The sequence below is a fragment of the Pygoscelis adeliae genome, unplaced genomic scaffold (genome assembly GCF_000699105.1).
Source record: "Pygoscelis adeliae isolate BGI_AS28 unplaced genomic scaffold, ASM69910v1 Scaffold312, whole genome shotgun sequence".
Taxonomy (NCBI): domain Eukaryota; kingdom Metazoa; phylum Chordata; class Aves; order Sphenisciformes; family Spheniscidae; genus Pygoscelis; species Pygoscelis adeliae.
Window position 1 is genome coordinate 2,169,753 of NW_008824234.1, and position 23,278 is coordinate 2,193,030.

The 23,278-nt window shown below is 38.7% G+C and overlaps 1 protein-coding gene across 1 annotated transcript in view; it reads left to right on the forward strand.

Annotated features, from left to right (window-relative positions):
• The window catches only part of GABBR2 (gamma-aminobutyric acid (GABA) B receptor, 2), a 486,323-nt gene that overhangs the window by 72,529 nt on the left and 390,516 nt on the right, over nucleotides 1-23,278 (forward strand). The window contains exon 2 of the mRNA XM_009334967.1: nucleotides 10,754-10,891. Within this exon, the coding sequence (XP_009333242.1) occupies nucleotides 10,754-10,891 (138 nt within the window). The remainder of the gene's footprint in view (nucleotides 1-10,753; nucleotides 10,892-23,278) is intronic.

Consider the following 23,278-nt stretch of genomic DNA (forward strand, 5'->3'; position numbering starts at 1 on the left):
CCTCCTTCTGGCCCTTCTTCTAGAAGAATTTGCTGCTGGTTTTTTTTTTTTTTTTTGAAGTTAAAAAGTCTCTCTTTCAAAACGTTCCCAGAAATGGTAAGTTGTTTGGACTGCGTAGTTCTCCTGTGAATAACAGAGTTTATTGTGACAATTTGCACTGCATGAAATATGGTGGGCCATGGGATCAGGAGAAAGTTTTAGAGTGCTGTAGCCTTTGCAGGCTTATTTCACCTACTGGAGAAATCTACTGTCAGGCATAACTAAGGCAAGCTCAAGTCACCACTCAGAATTTGGTTTTCAACCTTTTTCCTGGGGGAGGAAAAAGGTACTCTGGTCTTTGGGAAAAGGGAGCAAGGGTCTTAACCAATTCAGGGATTTTGAGGGGGTTTGGTACCTGCCGACTCTGAAGCACTGTGCCTACTCTCACACTGAATGTCATGCCATCTGGGTAGTGGTTAAAATAAAATTGTATTCTCTCCATACTGTGTCTTTTGCCAGTCATTAAAGGAAAAAAATGTATGATATTTACGTGTGCTGATATGCACTCTACCCATTTCCAGCCTGAGACTTCTATAAAATGGTTAATTATTGTAGTCTGGTGCTATGTTAGTTTAAGCCAAATTAAAACATACCATGAATTTCATTTGGCTTTTATGGGCTAACTTAAATGGTAGCATATCCCAATGATCACACATTATTCTTCCTTAAATAAATTAGCTTAGCAGAGTTTTATTCACTACAGACAAAGTTCAACTGTTTTACATTACAGAAAGATTTTAATTAAAAATCATAGATGTGTGTTGAAGAATATTACACCAGATTTTCTTGACCTTTGCGTCAAGAAATTTATTTTTGCTATTCCTAATTCATTAAGCCCTTCTTAAACTCTTACTTTGTCAGTTGTATCGTTCTTCTGACCTGTGTCTGTGTTTCCAAAATTCTTGTTGGGGAATGAAAATTAAAAAAAAAAAAAAAAAATTAAACAGTATTGCTTCAGAAAAAGCCATGCTGGCAGCTACTTCTACCACTTAGCACTCTTCATGAAGAGCATCATCCTCTAAAGGAAGAGAGTTTAATATTATTTTCCAAAAATACCAGATTCTTTCTGACCTTTTATTAAAATTCAGATATATTCTCAAGAACACTACAGCCATCCTTGTGATAGCTTAAGGCATCTCCTCATGTTTTCCAGGTAAGCAACTTTCAGAAGTTATAAGAACAATTCTGAAGGGCCTCAGAGTTATCTGTGCCTCTTGTCATCCCTGGTGAATGTTTATTTAGAAGCTTCTGTGGTTGTGCGCACTGAGAGACAGGCCCTGTTGCTGTATGACCGAGGCACATATGGGAGACTTTATTTCAACATGACACTCTTAACCAGGAAGCTACTGAAGAGCTCTTTTCCCATATCTTCTCACTGTCACAAAAATGTCTTATTTTAATTTCATGCCAGAAAAGTCTCAAGAAAGCTGTTTTGTTTTGGTGTTTGTTTTTTTTCCCCCCCTTATATTGTGGCTTAACCCCAGCTGACAATTAAGCACCACACAGCCGCTCACTCCCTCCCTCCTGGTGGGATGGGAGAGAGTATCAGAAGAGTAAAAGTGAGAAAACTCGTGGGCTGAGATAAAGACAGTTTAACAGGTAAAGCAAAAGATCCGCACATGCAAGCAAAGCAAACCAAGGAATTCATTCACTCCTTCCCATGGGCAGGCAGGTGTTCAGCCATCTCCAGGAAAGCAGGGATCCATCATGTGTAACGGTTAGTTGGGAAGACAAACACCATCACTCCAAATGTCCCCCCCCCTTCCTTCTTCTTCCCCCAGCTTTACATGCTGAGCATGACATCATACGGTGTGGGATACCCCTTTGGTCAGTTGGGATGAGCTGTCCCAGCTGTGTCCCCTCCCAGCTTCTTGTGCCCCCCCAGCCTACTCGCTGGTGGGGTGGGGTGAGAAGCAGAAAAGGTCTTGACTCTGTGTAAGCACTGCTCAGCACTAACGAAAACATCCCTGTGTTATCAACACTGTTTCCAGCCCAAATCCAAAACACAGCCCCATACGAGCTACTATGAAGAAAATTAATTCTACCCCAGCCCAAACCAGAGCACCTGGGGAAAAACAATCCTCCTATTAAAACCACATACGTAGTCAATAGTAGACAAAAGAAAAGGAGAACGTTGGTAAAACAACTTTTTAAAGGCAGTTTCAGAAAATTTATTTTCTGAATAAATATTCTATATTTAGAATATAGACTATTCTATATTTTAAATATAGAATATATTTAAATAAATATTTATATATAGAATATAAATACAGAATGAAGTACTTCTGTATTGTTTTGATTTATTATTTTTGATTGTTCATGCTGAAAGTCATATCTTTTGCAGTGCTCGTACTCTAGATCTGGAAAAGAAAACCAAATATATTTAAATGTGATCACACACGTCTTTTCAGTTTTGTGGCTTCATCCCTATTTTCTAAAAAGCACAGGGAATGGAATGAAAGGAAATCTAACCGAAATATTCCATCAGAGTGTGACTAGATCTGGTACGAGGTATAAAAGCATAGGCTATTTATGGTAGTGTAATAAGAAATGGTAATGAATGAAGGGGAGAAAAAGAAAGATGAGGCAAGTACAAAATTGAACAATTGACATTAGTGACTGTGTGTTGAGCCTGCCAAAATTATCTCCCTTAGCTCTTAATTTTGTACTTGAGCTGCAACTGGCAAATGCCTTGTAAATCTACTGCAGCACATGTCTTTCTCTCAGAATGAGAGGCAACAAAATAGTAAGTAGTTTGCATCAATAAATTTAAGTGATAATGATCTTGGGGCTCAAGTGTCTGAAACAATTAGCACCTTTTGAGGTTATTTAAATGCAAAACCACAACTGATTTCCTAGGGGAATTTTAAAAAGCCTTTTGATGCAAATAAAGAACAGAGATATTTTCCTCATTCATTGAATAATTAAAATTAATTTTTTGTTTTGTTAGAAAACATTGTAATGTTGAACTTCTTTGGTAAATGTTGGAAAAGCTGGAGAGAACTAAGCCAGTTTATTCTCAACAACAGGACATGTTATTTGTTTTCTAAACATCTTTGAATATATTATTTTTCCTACGCTATTCCTCTGGACTTTTATGCTTTTCCATAATTCCACTTATTTCCATAAAACATAATAGCAATGGAGCAGTAAAGATTATGTTTAATAATCTTTAAACATAGGAGGAAGAAGCAGAATTGAGCAAGGTGTTGGTCTCCCTGTTGATACTGAATGTAACAAAATATCTGATAAGTGTTTGAGCGCTGCGATGTCAGAGAAAACAATACAGTGCTAAGACTTATTTTTGCTTTTTACACAGCTGTGCAATAAAACTGTGAATGCCCACATGCAGCTTTAAGGGTATTTGGAAAAATTCCTAATTCAAGATGACATTGTGTGTGTGAACATTCATCCATTTTAATCAATGCTGGTAGCTGAAAAACATCTGTAAAACTGGTTTGTGTAATATTATTGGATTGATGCAGAAGTGAATGAGTTAAATAAAATGGACTCTGTGTCGTGGGTGAGCAAATATAGTGTGGATGTTATAAAATCCCTTCTGGCCCAGGAATATTTAAATCAACACCAATTCGATTCTGGTTAGATGATGGGTCCAGCTGCAGAATAATCCAGGAGAACTCAGTAACTTATACCGTGGGATCTGACTAATTGCTCCTATTGCACAATAGGAAATCTCTAAGGCCCAAATGTTAGCTTTCCATTAGCGATCCAGAATGAGATGTTAATGTTTTGAATTCATGTTCACCAACTTACAGAAGTCCTGGCCAGAGTTACCTGAATTATGAATTTCATCACTGCACAGCCCTAGAACAACTTCTGCATTTCATCAGCGGTACAGCCAGAAAAAAAGGATACAGTGGACCTATCTAAAATTACTCAGGTGTGGGGTCCTTCATGGGCTGCAGGTGGATATCCGCTCCACCGTGGTCTTCCATGAGCTGCAGGGGGACAACCTGCATCACCATAGTCTTCACCACGGGCTGCAGGGGAATCTCTGCTTAGGTGTCAGGAGCACCTCCTCCCTCTCCTTCTTCACTGACCTTGGTGTCTGCAGGCTGTTTCTCTCACGTTTTTCTCATTCCTCTCTCACAGCTGCTGTGCAGTGTTTTTCACTCTTTCTTAAATGTGTTACTACAGAGGTTCCACCAGTGTCACTGATGGGCTCAGCTTTGGGCAGTGGCGGGTCTGTTTTGGTGGTGGCTCGAACTGGCTCTGCCGGATATGGGGGCAGCTCCTGGTGTCTTCTCACAGAAGCCACCCCTGCAGTCCCCCCTGCTACCAAAACCCTGCCATGTAAACCCAATACAGAATCATGAAAGGGAGTGATCTTCATATCATAAATATGCAAAATGTTTCTTGATGATCTTCTGAACTTCTCTCTGTGTAACAATTACAGATCAAGGAAGGCTTCAACTTTCTTTGAGAAACGACTTCAACTTCTGAGTTGAATGGGAGTTTACTGTGAAAAGAGGAAGTTAATTTGATCTCTGCTATGACTGCACATTTAATCGTGGTGGAAAGTTAGGCAGAGTCAATTTTGATTACATGGGTTTTATCTACTTGCTACACTCCATTTCATATTGCAGTTCTTAAATTGGAGTCCTCCAGTGTAAATGTTACATACTCAAAGAAATAGTAACAAGACAGAAAATATAAGTCATATAAATAAATAAAAAGGATAAATGGAAAAAAATGGAGAAAGTATATATACTCCTCTTGTAAGGAGAGACAGGAAATTTTTGTTTATCTTGCTGGGTGGACTCAGTTCCCAAGTGAACCAAGAAAAAGAAAATGACACTGAGCAAGAAGCTGAGCCTTCACAAGGTGTTTAGACAGTCTCTTAGGGAATGAAGCGACAGAAGAGTGGTGACCCTTGCTGTGGAGTCAGTGACTTAAGAGGCAGGTGGCACCTGAGGCAGAATATAAGCTGTTACTGGTGCTTGGCATCCCATTTACCTTAGTGGTAGCACTCTGTGAACTATTCCCTGTACAGCAGGCAGGATCAGATAAAGAAGTTGCTAGGTAAAGTCTCAAAGTGTGTCAAGAGGTGTCAAAGTGAGAGGGTTAATTTACTGGGAAGTATTTCACTGAAGAGTTTAAGTTCTCCTCTGCCATGTTCATTCCTTCTAAATCAAAATGAAATCTGATTGCTAGTAGTTAAAAGATGATAGAGAAATCATATATAGAAAAGCCCACAGTTTGGGATGAATTAACTTCAGTTGTAAGATACAGCAGTTTGATGTAGTTGTTGGAGGGGGTTGCTTTTGTTTTTGTTTTTCAAATACAGAACACTGGAATGGCTACAGTGGTTCAGACCACAACTTGGTGCAAGTACTCAGCATTGTCCTGGAACAGATGATCTGTAGGACAGGGCAGGACGGGGCAATCATTTAATCCTGCTTCCCCACAACACTGTCCTAGCTACTGATGATCTGTGATTCAGGGGGTTCCTGAGAAAATCAGTGTCTCTCTATTAAGACGTTTGGAATTGTTTTTTGATCTATGAACTTGTCCAATTTCTTTTCATGTTTTTGTAAACTTTTAACATTCATAACATCCCCCAGCAAGATGTTTCACACCCACTTTGCATGGTGTGAAGAAGTTCAGAACAAATGAAAGGAAGTGCTTTTTCTTTCACTGGATAATTACATTGTTACCGGATGTTGTGGATATCAAAGTGGTGGTTACAAGAGCAGTTGTACAAACTCATGGAAGGAAAAATCCAGCTACAGCAATTAAATGCAAAAATAGAATTGCTGGCTCTGAAAGTACCTAAGCTGCAGATACCTGAAAAACAAAGAGGATACCTCAGGAGAAGCATGCCCTGCCCATAAACCCAGGCACTGGCTGTTAACCTGATTGACCTTTGTTGTAGCTCAGGACAGTTGTCCATATGTTCTTCACTGAATTGTCTGTATTGTTTGATGACTTTAAAGAAGTGAATGAAAATCAGACAAAAATAATTTTGGTGTTCCTCATCTCTTAGCTCCTTTCATGCTGATCTAATGTGGAGTTAGTTCCTGAGCAAGGTTTTGCAGAGGGTAGGAATAAGGCTTTGTACCTCTGTTTTCTCTCTTCAAGGAAGCCTCATCATATATTTATGAGCACTTGCTTCTCTTTCCGATGATATTCAGTGCAGAGTACTGCTGAAAGCTCTCATATCACTTGAAAAAGTTTCATATTTCATTATGCAGATGACAGCTGTTGGTTATTCCCTCTTATCATAAAGGATCTCTAACCTCAGTAGTCAGTAGCTCAATAGATACCAAAATTGTTCCTCAGGTTTACTTTTACTTAGACAAGAAGAGTTGTGCCAGAATATAGCTAACTGAGAAACAGCTGGGCATAGCTATCCAACAGCTAGAAATCTAAATATAATCATGCATCTGACCAGTGCGTCATTTCACAACAGTTCTTATTGCTATGCGAATCTAACGAGATCAGTTAAATTACAAGTATCTGCTCTTCTGCTAGTCCTGTAATTACTGAAACCTGTCAATGTTACAGGAGTCAGCAAAGCTTTACGTATCAAACCCATATGAATTTCCATTCTGTGCACCAAGGATTTGCACTGTGTCGCACTTTCAGCCACAAGGGTTTGAGTACACACCCCAGTATCTCTCTCACTGTCTGCCAGACAACCTTCCTGGCAGTCAGCAACCCTCACAAGTCAGTTCTGCTGCTTCTCCTGACTTCAGGTGATGTGTGTCCTTCACATGGGACGTCCCTCCTCTCAGCTGCAGAGGGCCTTTGGAGAAGGTCTCGCTTGTGTATTCGGTTGCTGCGCTGTTCTCTCCGGAAAGGTTTCCTGTCTTTGAGGACCCCTTACGCTTCAGGCAGTACTTCATCCCTGTGCGTTCAGACCCCTTTCGCTGTGGAGAATGATAGTTCTTATTTGCCAGCCTCTGCTTTGAAGAGGGTTCAGGAAGGTTAACACTTCAATCCCCAGACTCATTTGACTCCTCTCCTGTGCAGCAGTTCATCTGGCTATTTTTCTTAATTAAAACAAGCGGTTCTGTTTCCTTGGAAATGGAAACTATACCTTTGTCAGGTTCCATCTGTGATATTAATCAGTCTTTGTCGCAGTGAGAGGTAGGACTCTTCACAGACCTTTGCTTGGTGATTTGCTGGTATTTCTCCTTGTGAATTGTCCATATAATGTGTATCAAGTCAGTGTGTTAAGAGATACATTTAATTCAATTATTTCATTAATATGTATGCTTTCTATTTATATGTGTCTTATTATTGGCTTTTGGCTGACTAAGCTCAGCAATTAATGCGTTTGGGTTGAGTAGTTCTCAGCCCCTTCCTCTGAAGAAAATTGTAGCATGTACCAAATCACATGTATTTGAAATTAGAGTTATGGTAAAACAACATTTCTCCAATGAAAGGTATTGCAACCATCCTCAGTGTTTTAATGTGCAGTCAAGATCAACAGCACAGCATGGCTGTCTGCTTTTATATGTGAGTTGAAAGTGAGCTGGCTGCAGTTCAGCTCAGCAAAATAGAGATGTTGAAGACGATTTAGGTGAAAGAGCAAAACTACCTAGCAAAAGCAGCGTTGGCTCCTTCGGGTGATATTTTTCATCATTTAAGTTTGTGACTTTTTATGAGGGATCCTTTCCCCTTCATTGCTGTTAGTCACGCTCCAGTTAATAAGCCAGTCAGCTTCTTGTCATCCACATGTGGCCAGGACTTTCTAGCCTCTGCTTTTTAATGTGGATTTTGGTTCTTATGCAGTCTTTTGTTGTACTGTAATTAGATTGATGCATAGCGTTGCTCCTGGACCTAGTTGTAGTCACTTGGCGACAACAATTCAAGAACTCATTTGGTTATTACATGGTGGGAATTTCGGTGGTGTCTGTGCTCGTTGTTTTTCGACAAGGTTGCCCACTTTTAGGGTTATGTATGTAGGGTTAGGCAATAGAAGATCATGAGCAGCAATGGTAGCCTTCTGGGATTTCTGAAAAAGTCAAGTTGTTAAAAGGGATTCAGGAGCTCGCTAAGGATACGTTCCTCAGACTAGAGGCAGGAAGAAACCTTTTCTAACTGCTTGTCTGTCTGGCTTGGTAGGGCTATTATTTTTATCTGAACGTTTATTTTTTAATGCTTGTGACAGACTGTTCTGTTGCTTGCAGGGAAGAATGTTATACACAGCGTATGCTGTGAAATGTGACATTAAACAAATGTGAAAGTCTCTTTTCTCCCATCTTTCTCATTTTTTCTTTCATTTCTGTCCAGTTATGGCCAGCCACAATGTTAAGTTCTCTTGCTTTCTCTGAGACATTCTTTGGACTACTTTGGCAGTTTTGCTCAAGGAGCAGACTGAGTTCCTGTAATTATTTGTGGTGGCCTAAAAGCTGAGACCAGTCAGGAAGAAAGTACGAAGACGAAAGCATGGTAGGCTTTTTTAACTGAATCGCATTGAAGAGAAACCCACAAGTTATTGTGTGTACTTTGGATTGATCAGTAATATATCTCGGCAGTGTGAACCTTTCACTTCGGGAGAGACAAAGCTTTGAGCGTACCTTCCCAAGAGATCGCTGTATGATTGAAAAGGTGTTGTTTTCATTCAAGTATCTTTATAAACATGAAAAGATCAAATAAATAAGAATGAAAAAGCCTTATCATAATAGCAATTCTGGACTTCCCAGCAAATCGACCTAACGGGATCCTTAACTGCATAAGGTTACTTTACTGCAGTGAAAAACAATTTGTAGGCAAATAATAGTTAAAAGATGTATCAGTGTTTTTTGATGTAAGGGTGAATTTTAGTATGAATTTTACTTCAGATAACAGACTGTAGGTCTTTATAATTTAGAATATAGAATTTTATTTCTCCATAGCTTTTTGTGTACGTAGCACTTCATGGGCTACAGCTTCTGACTGTTATTTTACTATCAACATCCTCCTTATTTCATGTATGATTTGTATTCTTCTTAAACTTTTATTCAGTGATACACTGAAAACACATGACAATGCAAAAAAATAAATAATTATACTATCTGGTTTTAAGTTGGTGTGAAAACCAATTCAACAACCTCTGCTGCTGCAGCTTGAAATGGTGAAGTGGATGAGGGCAAAGACTTGGCTAAATGTCAGTTAAGTTCAGATACTGAAAGCTCTAGTATCCTTGGTTGCTCATAAAATTAAAGAAGTAGCAGCTGAGCCTTTTAGTTGTGCTTGGAATAAGGAGTAAGACTGGAGGATGCTGCTTGTTCCAGTAATCACAATCTTAATTCCTCCATGATGTGAGCTTGCCACCAATCCATCAAACTGACAAGGGAGCCTCTGCCATACTGAATGGTTTTTTTTGTTTTTTCTTTAATAAGAAGGAAAATGTTGTGCTATATTATGCAATTTAAAGAAGTCTATGCAGTAAAAGTCTGTATCCATTTGAATAAGTGGGAGCAATAATTCTATTCTTGCAGACAGAATGCAAATAGAATAATTTTTCTTTTAGCATATTCAGTAAGAAGATTAATATAAGCTTGTAAACTTCTTAGTAAAATCTTTATTCTCTCAGCAGAATGCGATACAATTACTACTTGGATACTGATAGTAAATGAACTGTTTTATTGAATTGTCATAATGAAATATCGGAGGCTGCTGTATGATAGTTCTTATAAAGACTATATTTGAGGAAGACTTTGTGGAGGAGGCAAAAGAGGGCAGGAAATTTTGTTTCAAAAAGAGAGATAAAGAAATGGCTGCTGGTAGCTACCATTATAGCCTGTTGGCGCTCCTGACTTCCAGTACAGTTTGGAATCAAACTCTTAACTTCAGGTATATGTTTTATTAATACTCTGCTGCAAGCTCAGGAATTAAGCCATGACTACATAAGTTATTATGAATGATTGATGCTACTCTATTCAAGGATTGATATTCATATCTTTTGCAATACTGACTAGTATCACTTTTTGTTTCTTAGTTTTCAGTCCTGGTGTCAGTTATGGTAAAATTCTTTACACCTGAAGTAATGATCAAACTAATTATCAGAGAAGCCCAGAATAAGTCAGGTTGGAAGGGGCCTCAGAAGGTCATTTAGTCCAGTCTCTGCTCAAAGCAGGGTGAGCTATGAGAGCAGACCAATTAATTCTTAACACTTTAAAAGAATATTCTTTTGATATTTTTTGAAGACTTTGTGTTGTCCTTCTAAATAATAGGCTCTCTACTATATATTCTTGCACAGAATACTGAGGTTGGACCTTAAGGAGAGGTTCCTTAGGACTCTTCATTAGAGACAGAACTTTCTTTACAGAGACCTTGAGTAGTGTCAGACTTTCCTCCAGCTATGGAAGTCCTGCTGACAGCTGGTGTTACATTCTAAATTTTGCTTTGGGAAGTGGTAGCTCTGAATATAGAAAGGGTTTCAGTCAACGATATTTTGTTGGGGCTTTTTTATTCTTTGTCAAATGGTGGTATCAAAATTCAGATGTTGCAGCTTTGGCTTGAAAGGAAGACATAAGGGGTTTTGAATGATGTAAGGAGGGGTTTTCCTGTTCTTGTACTACAACACAGTAGGGGTCCAGAACAGAGTGCTTCAATTTTTCATGTTTGGATTTTAAAATGTTATATATTGTACAATTTTTACATCAGTGCAACCCCCAAATCTTTTTCCTGCCCAGTAGTTTATTTCTTAGTTAATTATGTTATTTGTGACATTGAATATTGCCTCTTTTTGTTTTTCCAGTGTGACAATGCAAAAGGACTCAAAGCCTTCTACGATGCAATAAAATATGGACCTAATCATCTGATGGTTTTTGGTGGCGTATGTGCAACAGTTACTTCTATCATTGCTGAATCTCTAAAGGGATGGAATTTGGTTCAGGTAAGGTATGGAATGGAACATATTCAAATGCTGACTGTCTTGTATTTATCTTTTTTTTAAATTTAGAAACTTAGTATTTAATGTTTTTCAAGCTTAACATTTTGTGTAATTAATAGATCTCAGTTTTGAAGGTCAGTGAAGTTATGTGTAAAGAAGAACAGCTACTTCTGTATAGTACTAGATTTTAAGGCTTGGCATTGTGCTCAAAATGCTTGTGAGTGTGGGGCAGCATTCATGTGTCTCAACAGATTAATTATATAAAATTAATTCAATGTATCTCAAAAAGCACCCTAAATGAAATGAAGTTCAGTCATGGTAGGTGAGCAAATCTAGGACTTATCCAAAGTTAGAGGAAACTACTCGTCAGGCCTTAAATTATGGTACAGTGGGGTCTTTACTCAGTCTCTGGTCAGTCGTAATGCAATAATTCCTATTGGATTTAAAAGTGTTGGAAGTGCATAAATTGTAAGTAGTAACTGGGTACGTATCTCAGTATTTGACTCACAAAGCACGTTTATTCCCAGCTGTTCTTCTTTCTGACTTTCTCAAAGGTCAAGTTTGTGGAAAGGTTCCCTCTGCTGAGGAATCAGAATTTATTAATACTAATCTTTAAAATGCAGATGATAACAGCATGGTTTTCTTTATTTCTTCAATCATCTGTCCAGTGATGGTCTTTGGATTGATGGTTGTTCATGCAAGGTAGCCAGCCAGTTTTGCTTTTCAGATGTGAAAATGCCCTGGCTTCCTACTCAATATTCATGTTGCCCAAAGATGAGTTTGTATCATTTTTATTAAAATAAAAAAAATTCTATAGGAAAATAATAAAATAATAATATATAACAATTACCTGAGGTTTCAGTAACAAACAGACTCCTCTTTTCCACCTGGAATACTCACTGAGATTAGTGCAGAATGAACAAATGAGGCATAATTAAGTTTGTGAAGAAGATGATGATCAGAGTACAAATGGGGAAATCTTAGGAGGATAATTAAAGTAGCTTGTTAACTGTGTTTGCAATGCTTGTCATATCAGATCTTTTTTTCTTATGCTTCAGGATTTTTTCCGATGTGAAAAACATCAGTTCTATTATAGAAACAAAATAATAGTGTATCTCTGGGGAGAACGGAGAAAGCAACAGAAAGCTTGAAACTATCGTTTAACACTCACTCTTAAAAATGGCCTAGCTCATGGCCTACAATGAAGTATGTGGCTGGAGCTCTGGTTTTTTTGGAATTTGTCACATAGAACTTCCAGATGATGTAGGATGTTTTAAGGAGTTGGATTTCATTGTGCTAAATCCTTTTCATTTGCAGTCAAGTTCTCCCTGCTAAGGTCTGAAAATCAATTTGCTAATGCAGTTGCTCAGTCAATAAGGAAGGGCAATTAGGAAACTTCTATTTGCTTTTAAATGCCTGAATTTGTCAATATATGTGTTAGCTTATATAATGATATGAAGCATTGCTAACAGACAGCATCTATTTCTTTGCATTTAACCACTACAGCTGTGACTAAGTCTTAAACATTATTAATGATATCAGTACATCAAGGGATTCTCTGCTGCTTGGGCTTAGTATCCTGCAGGCACTAGATAAATCCTCACATGGCATAACTCCACTTTGTGTCAGGTTTTTATATATTGATTGACTGAATGATGGAAGAACGTAAATGACAGCATGGCTGGGAAGTGTGGCAAGGCTTAGTGGATGGTATAGGAGGAATGGAAACAGTCTAAATACAGTTTGTGAAAGTGTTATGTCATATGGTGACAGCAGTATGTGTATCTGCAAATCAGCAGACATAGCATGTATAAGATAGTGGGGAAACGGAGTACAAATCCTTCCACTTCTTTGGATCCAGTGTCATGAACATCTTTGATTAAAAGCATAACTGGAATAGAAGGAATAGACAGAAATCTGTCATTCTTGGAAGTGGAGCAATAATATTCAGCCTGATAAAATACAAGATTGTCCTCCCTCAAAACTTGAAACTTCACCTCAGGGAATCACAGCAAACGCACATAAATAGTTATATGAATTTGTGATCATGGTGAAGTAATTTTATGTTGCAATCAAGAAGAGGGAAAATAGCATATAAACAAAAACTAACCTGACGTATTATTGAATAAAGGATATGCATCTGGATGTCTGACTCCATTGTTTTTTCCCTGTGCAGGCAGTCAGGAAAAGAGGGCTCTTAACCCTAGCAGGAATATTTCATTTGATTTGCACAGGTGTCATGTGGTTGAGCAAAGTGATGACTGTCTTCCACACAAGCGAAATGCGGTATGATACTGGGAGGAATAGGGAAGAAAAGAAGAGTAACAGAATATAACAACAGAAAAATTACTTTCCTTAGCAAATACAGCATGAGGCTGACTGCTTCCAAAACTTTTCTAAAAGCCTTTTAGCCCTCAATGCCAGTTTTCTGGGTGACTACTTTTCCTCTCTTTGGGGGAATTGTTCTTTTCTGCTGCTTCTCCATTCTCTACAGTAAAAAGTCTCCAAAAACAAACGACGAAATAAAAGGCAAAGAGTGCTGGAAATTATAATGTTGCATTTGCTACTCAGGCAACACTATAGTAGTGTTGAGAGGGGAAAAAAAGGAAATAAATTTTTGCAAGGCTGCTTCAGTCTCTACTCTCCTTACTGTATGCTGTTATTAATGATACTGTCTTTTTGACTTGTACTTAACTGGTTAATTCAGGTCACTGATGGCCTGCAACAATGTGAAATAGGGAAGACTATCAGAGGTTGAGAAGAGTCTTAGTCTGAAGGTGACTTGCCTTATTTCTGTACCATATCTAAACAGAAGGTACTTTTCCTCCCCCTTCTTGACAAATTTTGATTTACTTATGATCAGCAGCAGAATGAGAGATTCTGTTCTCAATTGGCCGCCTTCAACTGCTGGCTGATTTAACTATCTCTTACTGTAACAAAATTAATGATTTTTTAATGGAGCATTTTGTATCTGTGGAAAGAGCAAGTTGTTTTAGCCTGCAAACACTTATATCATCCTTAAGGGGTTTCACTGAGGTATGCTAGGTGACAGAACCTGCAAACTGTTTTCTGAACACACATTCTCAGTAGGACAGATGCAGACACCTATTCCTTAGCTTCTGAAATCCAACAAGTGAAAAGCTTCCCTGTGAATAATCTCTGTGTGCCAGTAGTCCTTACTTTGTTGACTGACAGTTTGAGCATGGGTTGAACACTGCACATGTGGCTTTGATCTCCAGTCTGTGGTGTGGAATCCATTTGAACCTTTGGGATTTTGGTTAAAAAGTGCCAATAATATTCTGACAGTGGGTCATAAAGGCATGAAGGTATAATACGGGGCAGTTACTGTGCTGTAGGGGGAATATTTCAATGTCAAATTCTTCCAGATTCATCTTTTCCCCATTCCCTTTCAACGTGTATTCAAGGCAATTGAACAGAGTGAAGAAGAATCATTAATAGTATCTACAATATATTGCAAAAGGCCAGTTATATATTTTTATTTCGTACACTGAAGCATTTCTGCTAGTATCCAGGTAGTGCGGAACAGACAAGATGGTTTGCAATTCAGTCTTTCTTTTCTATTTCAGGATATCCATCAACTGTTTACCTCTCTATGTGAATTTCTTACAGTGGCAAAAGCATCTAATTTGTATAGATTACTATTTTTTCCTATTTTCCATTGTCACCTCTCACTTTTCCTGGTTGACATATTAACATAAACATTTAACCAGGATGAGGATTTTGACCAAACTGGTCATCTCTCTTAATTTGTGAAACTCTTTCTCTATTTTGGAGATTTGTCTTTTTCTTTCATTGTGTCATTTTCATTCTCTTACAGCCTGCTTTGTTACAATTTCCTTTAACTCTGAAGATAAGCCTCTACCAGAAACAAAGTATAAATGTTACTGCTTCCTTGGAATATCCTCTGTTTCTATATATTTAATGTAAACTGGTCATAACTGCTGACTTCTAGGCAGGTAACTGCTACAAGTGATCCAGTGATTAGATCATTCAAAACAGAGAAACGTTGTTTTGGATTCAGCATCTCATGTAGGAAAGTTTTCTAAGAAAACTATAGGTACCCTAATCATGATGCATTACTCATTTTGTGGGCTGGACTTCCAGCAAATATAAGTTTCCCATATTAATATAGGGCAGGTTCACATGTTAGAAAGGAAAAACTCCTTTAGTTCTCTAGCTCAATGTAGTTGAGTATTAAAGAGCCTACCCTGAGATTTGTTTTATTATCCAAGAAACCCATAGGTGTTCAAGATCCCATCTCTGAATTACCAGAAAGACTGCTGATGTTAAAGAAAATCAGTGATGTTTCTAGTCCTTGGTTTCCTTCTGAAACAAGGCTGATGTGATTGCATTGTCAGTTCCTCCTGAAAATTTCTGACCTCTGGCCAATTGCAACCAAATTTTAACAAAGGATTTTCCAAAGATGATTAGCTTCTACACATTTCTGTGAAAATGAGCTGCTGAGGAGAGGGATCCACGTGAACAAAGCAGAGGCTGCAGCATGAGCACAGAGATAGCTTGGAGCCAGCCATGACATGTGCTCCTTGTCCAGCTGCTGTTTATGGGAAGGGGACTGATTGCATTGAGAAGAGAGTTAAAAAAGCAGCGGAAAGAAAGCTGAGAAAATGCAGAGGAGGGGTGAAGCCCAGAAGGTTATGAAGTAGGAGCTGGTGTGTGTGTGTATGCGTGTAGAAGCTTAGGACACATGTATCTATAGGAAACCAGGCTTTGTTAGCTGGCTCTGTTACTCATCAAAATTCTTGTTAATACAGAATTTCACAACTATGTGCAGGTTATAACCAGTGTTTTTTAACACTTACGTAATGCAAGTCATCACAGAGGTTTCTATACTGGCCACTGAATCAAATTTCTTCTTGTTAATATCTGAATTTTCTAAATCCTCATGCTTGTTACCCAGAGCTCTGGCATGGGCACATAAACATTTGATAAAAACTGCAGGGTTGTTTGGGTTTTTTTTTTTTTTTTTACATTCCTTGTCACGTTTGTTCCAGCCCAGTGAGTTTGTGCTAGTTTTGCCTTCATTGCACAATTTCCATGTATTGTTAGTCTGAGCAATGAAAAGGGCATTTAAACTAGTCTTTGGCTAAGAAGATTAGCTACTTCTATCTGTGAGATACAGGCGATCCCACTTGAACAGGCCTTTCTCCCATTGGAATATGACCCAATGCACCACAAAACTAGAGTCCAGCTTCTTGGCCCACTATTCACCATCATAATTTTTTTTTTCTTTCTTATTTTATCTCTTGGGATTGGCAGGATTTTGTAGACTTTTGTACTTGTGTTGTACTTTTAACAGGCAAAGTGTGTGAAGGGAAACACCTATTGAGCTCTTACTATATAAGGTGCAAACCTGATGACATTCTGGTCTTGCTTTTGGTAGTTAGCTGAGCACGTAAGGAAGCTTTGCTGACTTCACTGTAGGAATGCCTGGGAGCTCCTGAACAGGAAGAAAACACAGCAGGAGTGACCTTCAGGCAGAATTTCATGTGAAGCTTCTCCTCATTTGAGAGAATCTCTGGTGAATTTGGAGGGAGACAGACCTTCTAGTACTGCAAATCCTCTCCCTGACACAAGCTGCCAGCAGGAGCTCTGCTGTTATTGGTGGGGCCCTCCTGAAGCTCTGTGGTTGCTGCTGGGGAAGAAAATGCATGGGGAGTTGAAACAGATCAGCAGTACCATACCTCCTAATTAGACTGTGTCTCTCTGTGTGTGGATGGATGCATACATGCACAATGTAGAGCAGACTTAGACTTGGAAAGTTAGTTGTATATTCACCCTTAAACTTAGAGAAATGAATGTTGCAGTGCACCAGGGGAGACTAGTCTAGGGCAGAAGAATTAATTTAGTGGCAAAAGTTCTTTCATAGTGATAAAACCAGTGATCCTGATTCCCAGTGCATTATTTCAGTTGTACCCCAGGGGAGACATTAACATTACATTGCTGTTAGTAGCAGAAATTTGGTCCACAAAGTTTAAATTGAAAATTTCAGAAAAATTCCAGGCTGAGGTATGGTAAGAAATTCACATCCTGTATTCCAAATGCACTGCAAGATTTAGCAGGACCTTCCTTTCCCTTCTTTCTGTCTTCTGCTTAAATGCATGAAATTGGTTTTTAGTGAGATGAGTTGGTTTAACCTGGCTTTCCATCACTTTGAAATTGGCTTCTATCCAGTATTCACTTCATTTAAATATGATTAGCTGTTCTTTTTCATCTCGTGTGTCTTGTATTTCTACTGTTGGAGAGAACAGTAAACCTACAGTATACACTCTAGTTTTTGCCTTTGATCTAATGTCAGCAAGTTCAGTTCATTACATAAAGCGTGAATAAAAGTACTTTAATACAGCTTTAGTTAGGTCAAAGCTGTTGACATCTGAACCTGTATATTTATTCTAACTATGATCTGCATGTTCTGACAGAAAAAAATGTATTTTTTAATTATTTTTGTTGTTGTTAGCTGTTTTTCCATAATCATTCATTCACTTCTGTTTAGTGTTGGATCAATAACATGGAATGAATGAGTGATGGTCTAGGGAACAGACCCAGAACGGAAAGGCAAGGGTGTCACTTTGCCGTGCAGTATACTTTGGGTTTAGGAAAACACACGCAATTCTGAACAAATCAGATATTCCCTCTCCTCCATATACTCCTCCCTTGAATCTGAACGGTCTCTTGAAGAAACTAAAATACGTAAAAAACCCTCAAACCTATAGCGTAACATGCAAGCATTGATGTTTTTCCAAACACAGAGACTTGTGTTTTAATGCTCTATTTATTGGTCATGTAAGGTGCTTACAATATCCAGCTTAATTTATTATCAGAATAAATAATGGCTGTGTGTTTGGGTGTTTTTTGTTTTTGTTTTGTTTTTTTCTTTTTTTCTTGCCTGTGTAATTTTTATCAGTGTGTTCTGTCTCACTACTTGTATTGTTCTTTTTTGGTTTTGTTTGGTTTGGTTTTGTTTTTCCCTTTTGGTAGTTTCTGTAAAAGAAGGCTGAAGTCTTTTCTTGTGTGGCTTTTGCAGCCCCTCAGCTAGGATATACCTGCCCGGTAAAATCTTACTTTGTTACCAAAATGTTTCAGTATTGCACCTTGTAACTATTGCTGCAGCTTCCTTCACTGCTACAAATGGTATCCCTTCACGTCCCCTCAGGCTGGTTTATTACTGTCTGCTGCTGCTTTTTCTGGGGGTGGTTTTGAGAAGTAAATGGGTAGCTTTGGTTGCCATCTCTTCCTTCTCTCCTCCTCCCTGTCCTGATATGATAGGCAGACTTAAGTTTTGCTTCTTTGGGAAATTACTTCTGGTTTGGCATCTTCACTACGCTGAATGAGGAGGACTGTGATATACACTGATTTCTTCTTCAGATTTGAGATTTTTTTCATGGCACATTTTCTAGTACCCTGTCCGATGTCTGTTTTCTGTATGGTCCAACCCACTGGGCGTATTGGACCCATTTAGCGCTGCTAAATTTCTTTGTAGCCCATAGCTGGTCAGCATGTCTCCTCTTGACTTCTTCTGGGAAATGTCATGTGATTTGTGGGGACACACCTGTGTGACACTAACACCCCATTAATGATAATCTTTGATTCTATCCACCGTTCTGCTAGCCCAAAGAATCATCCTTTGATTCTTTAATCCCATTGCTTTCATTACTCTGGGACCCACAAACCTGGCTTGAAGTCTCCCATTGTTAGGTGGGAGCATTATTATAGTTTCTTGGCAATTGCAGCACTGAATTTTGAGCTCCCCTTTGCATTTTCCCCTGTGCCTGACTTTACACAAATCTCGTTTTTATGTTTCTTATTTGAAAGCTAGCTCAGGGAAATCAGTTTCTAATTGGTTGCCCATCTGTATATGATTTTTCTGCTTTAAAGGTTATATTGATTGAAAACTATCTCGCTTCACTGAAAATATGATAACTTTGCCACTTTTTGGTTGGTTCTTGGCAATCGTTATTAATTTACACCAAAATGTTCAGATTATAGTATTGTAATTCTATCAATATTGAAATATTTCAGATATTCTAGAAAGTTGGTTTCAAGCTTCTTTTGCCACCAATTCCCCAAATATGGTCCTACTGATTATTTTCACCATACCTATAATTTCTGCAAAGCTGGAGTTGGTTATTTTGCCATGCTGTTTGCCAGAGTGACTGCTTTAATTTGTTTCTGAAAGGTAGCATTGAGCGTGTTCTGCAAGACCAGCTTGCTGGCCTGTTTCTCAACAACCATCTTGGAAAGCCCTAGGATTGCTTTCTCTCCAGTCCCTTTGACCAGCCTGGATTGAGTGGCCCTATGTGAAGTTAAAAGCACCCTCTGCCATAGCTGTTGCTGTCCTTGGAACATACAAACGTGGCCACAGTAAGAAGGTAAATACAACTAAGTCAAGGCAAAATTGGTATGATAAAATTTGTTGCTTCATACTTAAATCCACTTCTTCATTTCATTCTCTCTTACTTTGATGCTTTTCTTCATGTTACTGTCCTATTATAGGACAAGGAAAGCTTTCTCATGTGGTAAATTAACCTGCTTTCCCCTAAATGCTGTTGTGGCAGCAATTACTTAATAACTTATTTTGAGGGATGGCCTAATTCATGCAAATTCAGCAACAGCAGCTCCTGGGCATAGATTGAAGAACAAACTCATAAACCAAGCAGTTGCGGAAAGAAAGCACCTTTACACAATTTTGAAATTGAAATAAAATATTTATTGGCCTTTAAAACCAGAAAAAGCTTAATTATGCTCCATTGAAGAAGTAATACATTGCTGATATGTTTATACAAAAGTAAGGACTGAAGTACAAATCCTCATATAATAGAAGCTTTTCTAAGGGCCCGATTCTCAAGTGCGCTGTAGAGTTCTTGATATATGATTAATCTAGTATTACGACCAGTAAGGCATCTGTCTTAATTCTTTATATTCTCAGTACTCCATACCTCTGGAGCAGTTCCTGTATGCTTTCTCAAGGCATCAGTTAAGTTTTAACACAACTAGAGAAAAATAAGGCCTATAAAACAAGGGATAGTTATGTTTTAATTGAATTTAAAGTTATTTGGAAACAAATTTATTTCCTTTCCTCCTAAGAAAGCTTAAGTAACCAAGTCCAAACTTATTTTTTTCACTGAAAAATAGTTCCACAATTGCACGTTTCCACTCTTTCAGAATCTCTTCTTGTCTCTCTGTGTTGTAATTCCTAACTGTAGTTGCAAATCCAGATTTACTTTGATTTCTTGTCTTGTCTTGGTTTCATTCATTTTTGGGAGATGAGTAGTGTGCTGGCTTTGGCTCAGATAGAGTTAATTTTCTTCACAGTAGCTAGTATGGGGCTGTGTTTTGGATTTGTGCTGGAAACAGGGTTGATAACACAGGGATGTTTTCGTTACTGCTGAGCAGTGCTGACACAGAGTCAAGGCCTTTTCTGCTTCTCACCCCACCCCACCAGCGAGTAGGCTGGGGGGGCACAAGAAGTTGGGAGGGGACACAGCCAGGACAGCTGACCCCAACTGACCAAAGGGATATTCCACACCATACAACATCATGCTCGGCATGTAAAGCTGGGGGAAGAAGAAGGAAGGACGGGGCGTTTGGAGCGATGGCGTTTGTCTTCCCAAGTAACCGTTCCACGTGATGGAGCCCTGCTTTCCTGGAGATGGCTGAACACCTGCCTGCCCATGGGAAGGAGTGAATGAATTCCTTGCTTTGCTTTGCTTGTGTGCACGGCTTTTGCTTCACCTACTTTACCTCAAGCCGTGAGTTTTCTCTTCTGATTCTCTCCCCCGTCCCACCGGAGAGGGAGTGAGCAAGTGGCTGTGTGGGGCTTAGTTTCCAGCTTGGGTTAAACCATGACAAGTAGCTTGAAATTTCTGAATTCTGTTAACCTATGACACATTCTCCTCCTAATTCTCAGAGTAAAGGAAAGTGTTTTCACAGTGAAGTGTAGTCCTCATCTTCCCTTCTTTTGCAGAAGTCCATTAGACTTTGTTATCCGATAGACAGCCTATCACAAGCTGATTAATAAGCTACAGCAGGATTGACAGTGTAACAACTATGAGCTTTGTTTGTATTATGCTACAACACTAAGCTAGGAAACTTCTGTGATTATTTATAATTAAGCTGCTGTGAGGGCACAGTATCTATCAGGATGTGGATTCATTATGTGAGTTTGCTTCCTGAAAGTAAAAAGATTAGTGGCACAGCTTCTGAATGGTTTGTTCAAATCCTTCAATATTCAGATGAGGGAACAAGAATATATGTGGGGAGTGAAAGATCTCCAGTTCAGCAGTTAAAGTATTGCGTGAAATGCTTGGGAGCTACAACTTTGTATTCATTATTAGACATTGCCATGTTGACATAAAGAAAGATTTAATTTGCTCTTTAAAACAGAGCAAGAAAGTTGTTCGTCATAACCCTTTTGAAAATAAGAGCTTGTAAAAGAGTGATGACAGTCTCAATTTGAAATAGTTCACAGTTACAAATCGAAAGATGGATGCTGGGTTTTGCATTTGTAAACAAACTCCCAAATGGGATCCGCTATTCTGTTTAAGAATATCTGTAGTTGCAAGGAGAAGATCAGTTCTGGGAAAGTGGGATAGACTTGCAGCATTGGTAATAATGTTTTTTTTTGCTATGAAGACATACTCATGTGTCGTGGTTTAACCTCAGCCAGCAACTAAGCACCACACAGCCGCTTGCTCACCCTCCCCCCACCCCAGTGGGACTCGGGAGAGAATCGGAAGAACAGTTTAATACTTGAAATAATAATAAAAAATAATAACAACAACAACAACAACAATAATAATAAATTGTAATGGAAAATAAAACAACGAGAGAGAGAGAGTTACAAAACCCAGGAAGGGGGGGAGGGGAGGGAAAAACCCCAGGAGGTGATGCAACCCCTCACCACCTGCTGACTGACGCACAGTCAGTCCCTGAGCAGTGATCGCTACCCCCCAGCCAACTCCTCCCAGCTTATATACTGAATAGCCCTTTGGCCAGTTTGGGTCAGCTGTCCTGGCTGTGTCCCCTCCCAGCTTCTTGTGCACCTCCTCGCTGGCAGAGTATGGGAAGCTGAAGGTCCTTGACTTAGTATGAACACTGCTTAGCAACAACTAAAACATCGGTGTGTTATCACATTATTCTCATCCTAAATCCAAAACACAGCACTGTACCGGCTACTAGGAAGAAAATTAACTCTATCCCAGCCGAAACCAGGACATCACGCTAAAGAGATTATTTTCCTAATGTCTCTTGTTTAATTTGAACAATCAATCCAAAGATTTGTTTAGGTAAGCAGATTTGTATTGATTGTCTTTTGAAGGCTGTGAATGCTACTGAGAAAAGCAGAGTGACTGAGCAAGCAATAGAGAAGATCAGTATTACATTTAGCTCTTATTAACAAAATGAAAATCAAATAATAAAGGTATGAAGATTAAGGTGCTGATTCTCTCAGGTGTGTACCTACATATATATGTATACACACACATATATATTTAGAATTATCTAAAACTGCGTTCAGTCCTTTTTATGGCTCAGTCTATTGCTGATGGGGCACTGTTATGTTTCAGATAAATGTAGTTGCGTTCTCTTACATTGCATCAGGATTAATTCTCATTCGGAAATGTGGCTGACATGCGTAGGTGGGTGCTACATAAGCAGCCTGCTTTGAAATTTTTTTCCTCTGACTTTTTGCTCACCAGTTGTTTTTTGCCCTGCACCTGTTTTGCATTATTCTGCTTGCTTATGAGAAGTTAAAAAAAATCTGATTTGCAAATCTGAAAGAGAAGAAAAGATCAGAACCAAAAGCTTACTGTTGTATAAAGATCCTGGATGTTATTTGTGGATATTGATACCGGAGGTCAGAATTACGGACTGCAGATTGTAATCAGGCCCGCCTCGAAAAAATTTGGCTACAGAGACAGCAGTTTAAGAAACAATTTTTACCTAGAAAATTTCATGCAATCTTTTCAAATCCTTGTGTCTTAGCTATTAAAATTCAGTAATGTTACTGAATGTTATCTAATGTTAATCTGATAATGCTTAATGACATTAACATTAATGTTGATAATGAGTTCTTTGAGTAATCAGTGTGAAAGCTCTTGCGACCAAAGGGATTTTATCCTTGTTTCTGTGAGTCTTTCTGACGATGTGATAAACTCCTCTCTTTATGCTGGTTTTGGCTTGGGAAGAAGAGAGAAAATGCAGAAAATTGTTTCTTTTCTTTTTCCTTTTTTAGAGCAAAGGGCAGAAACTTGCAGCTATGGGGCCCTGAGTTTCACTGCCTGACACATCCACCTTTATTGATCAAGACCTCAAGCTACTGTTTTTGTAACTATAATTATCATAGAGTCACCT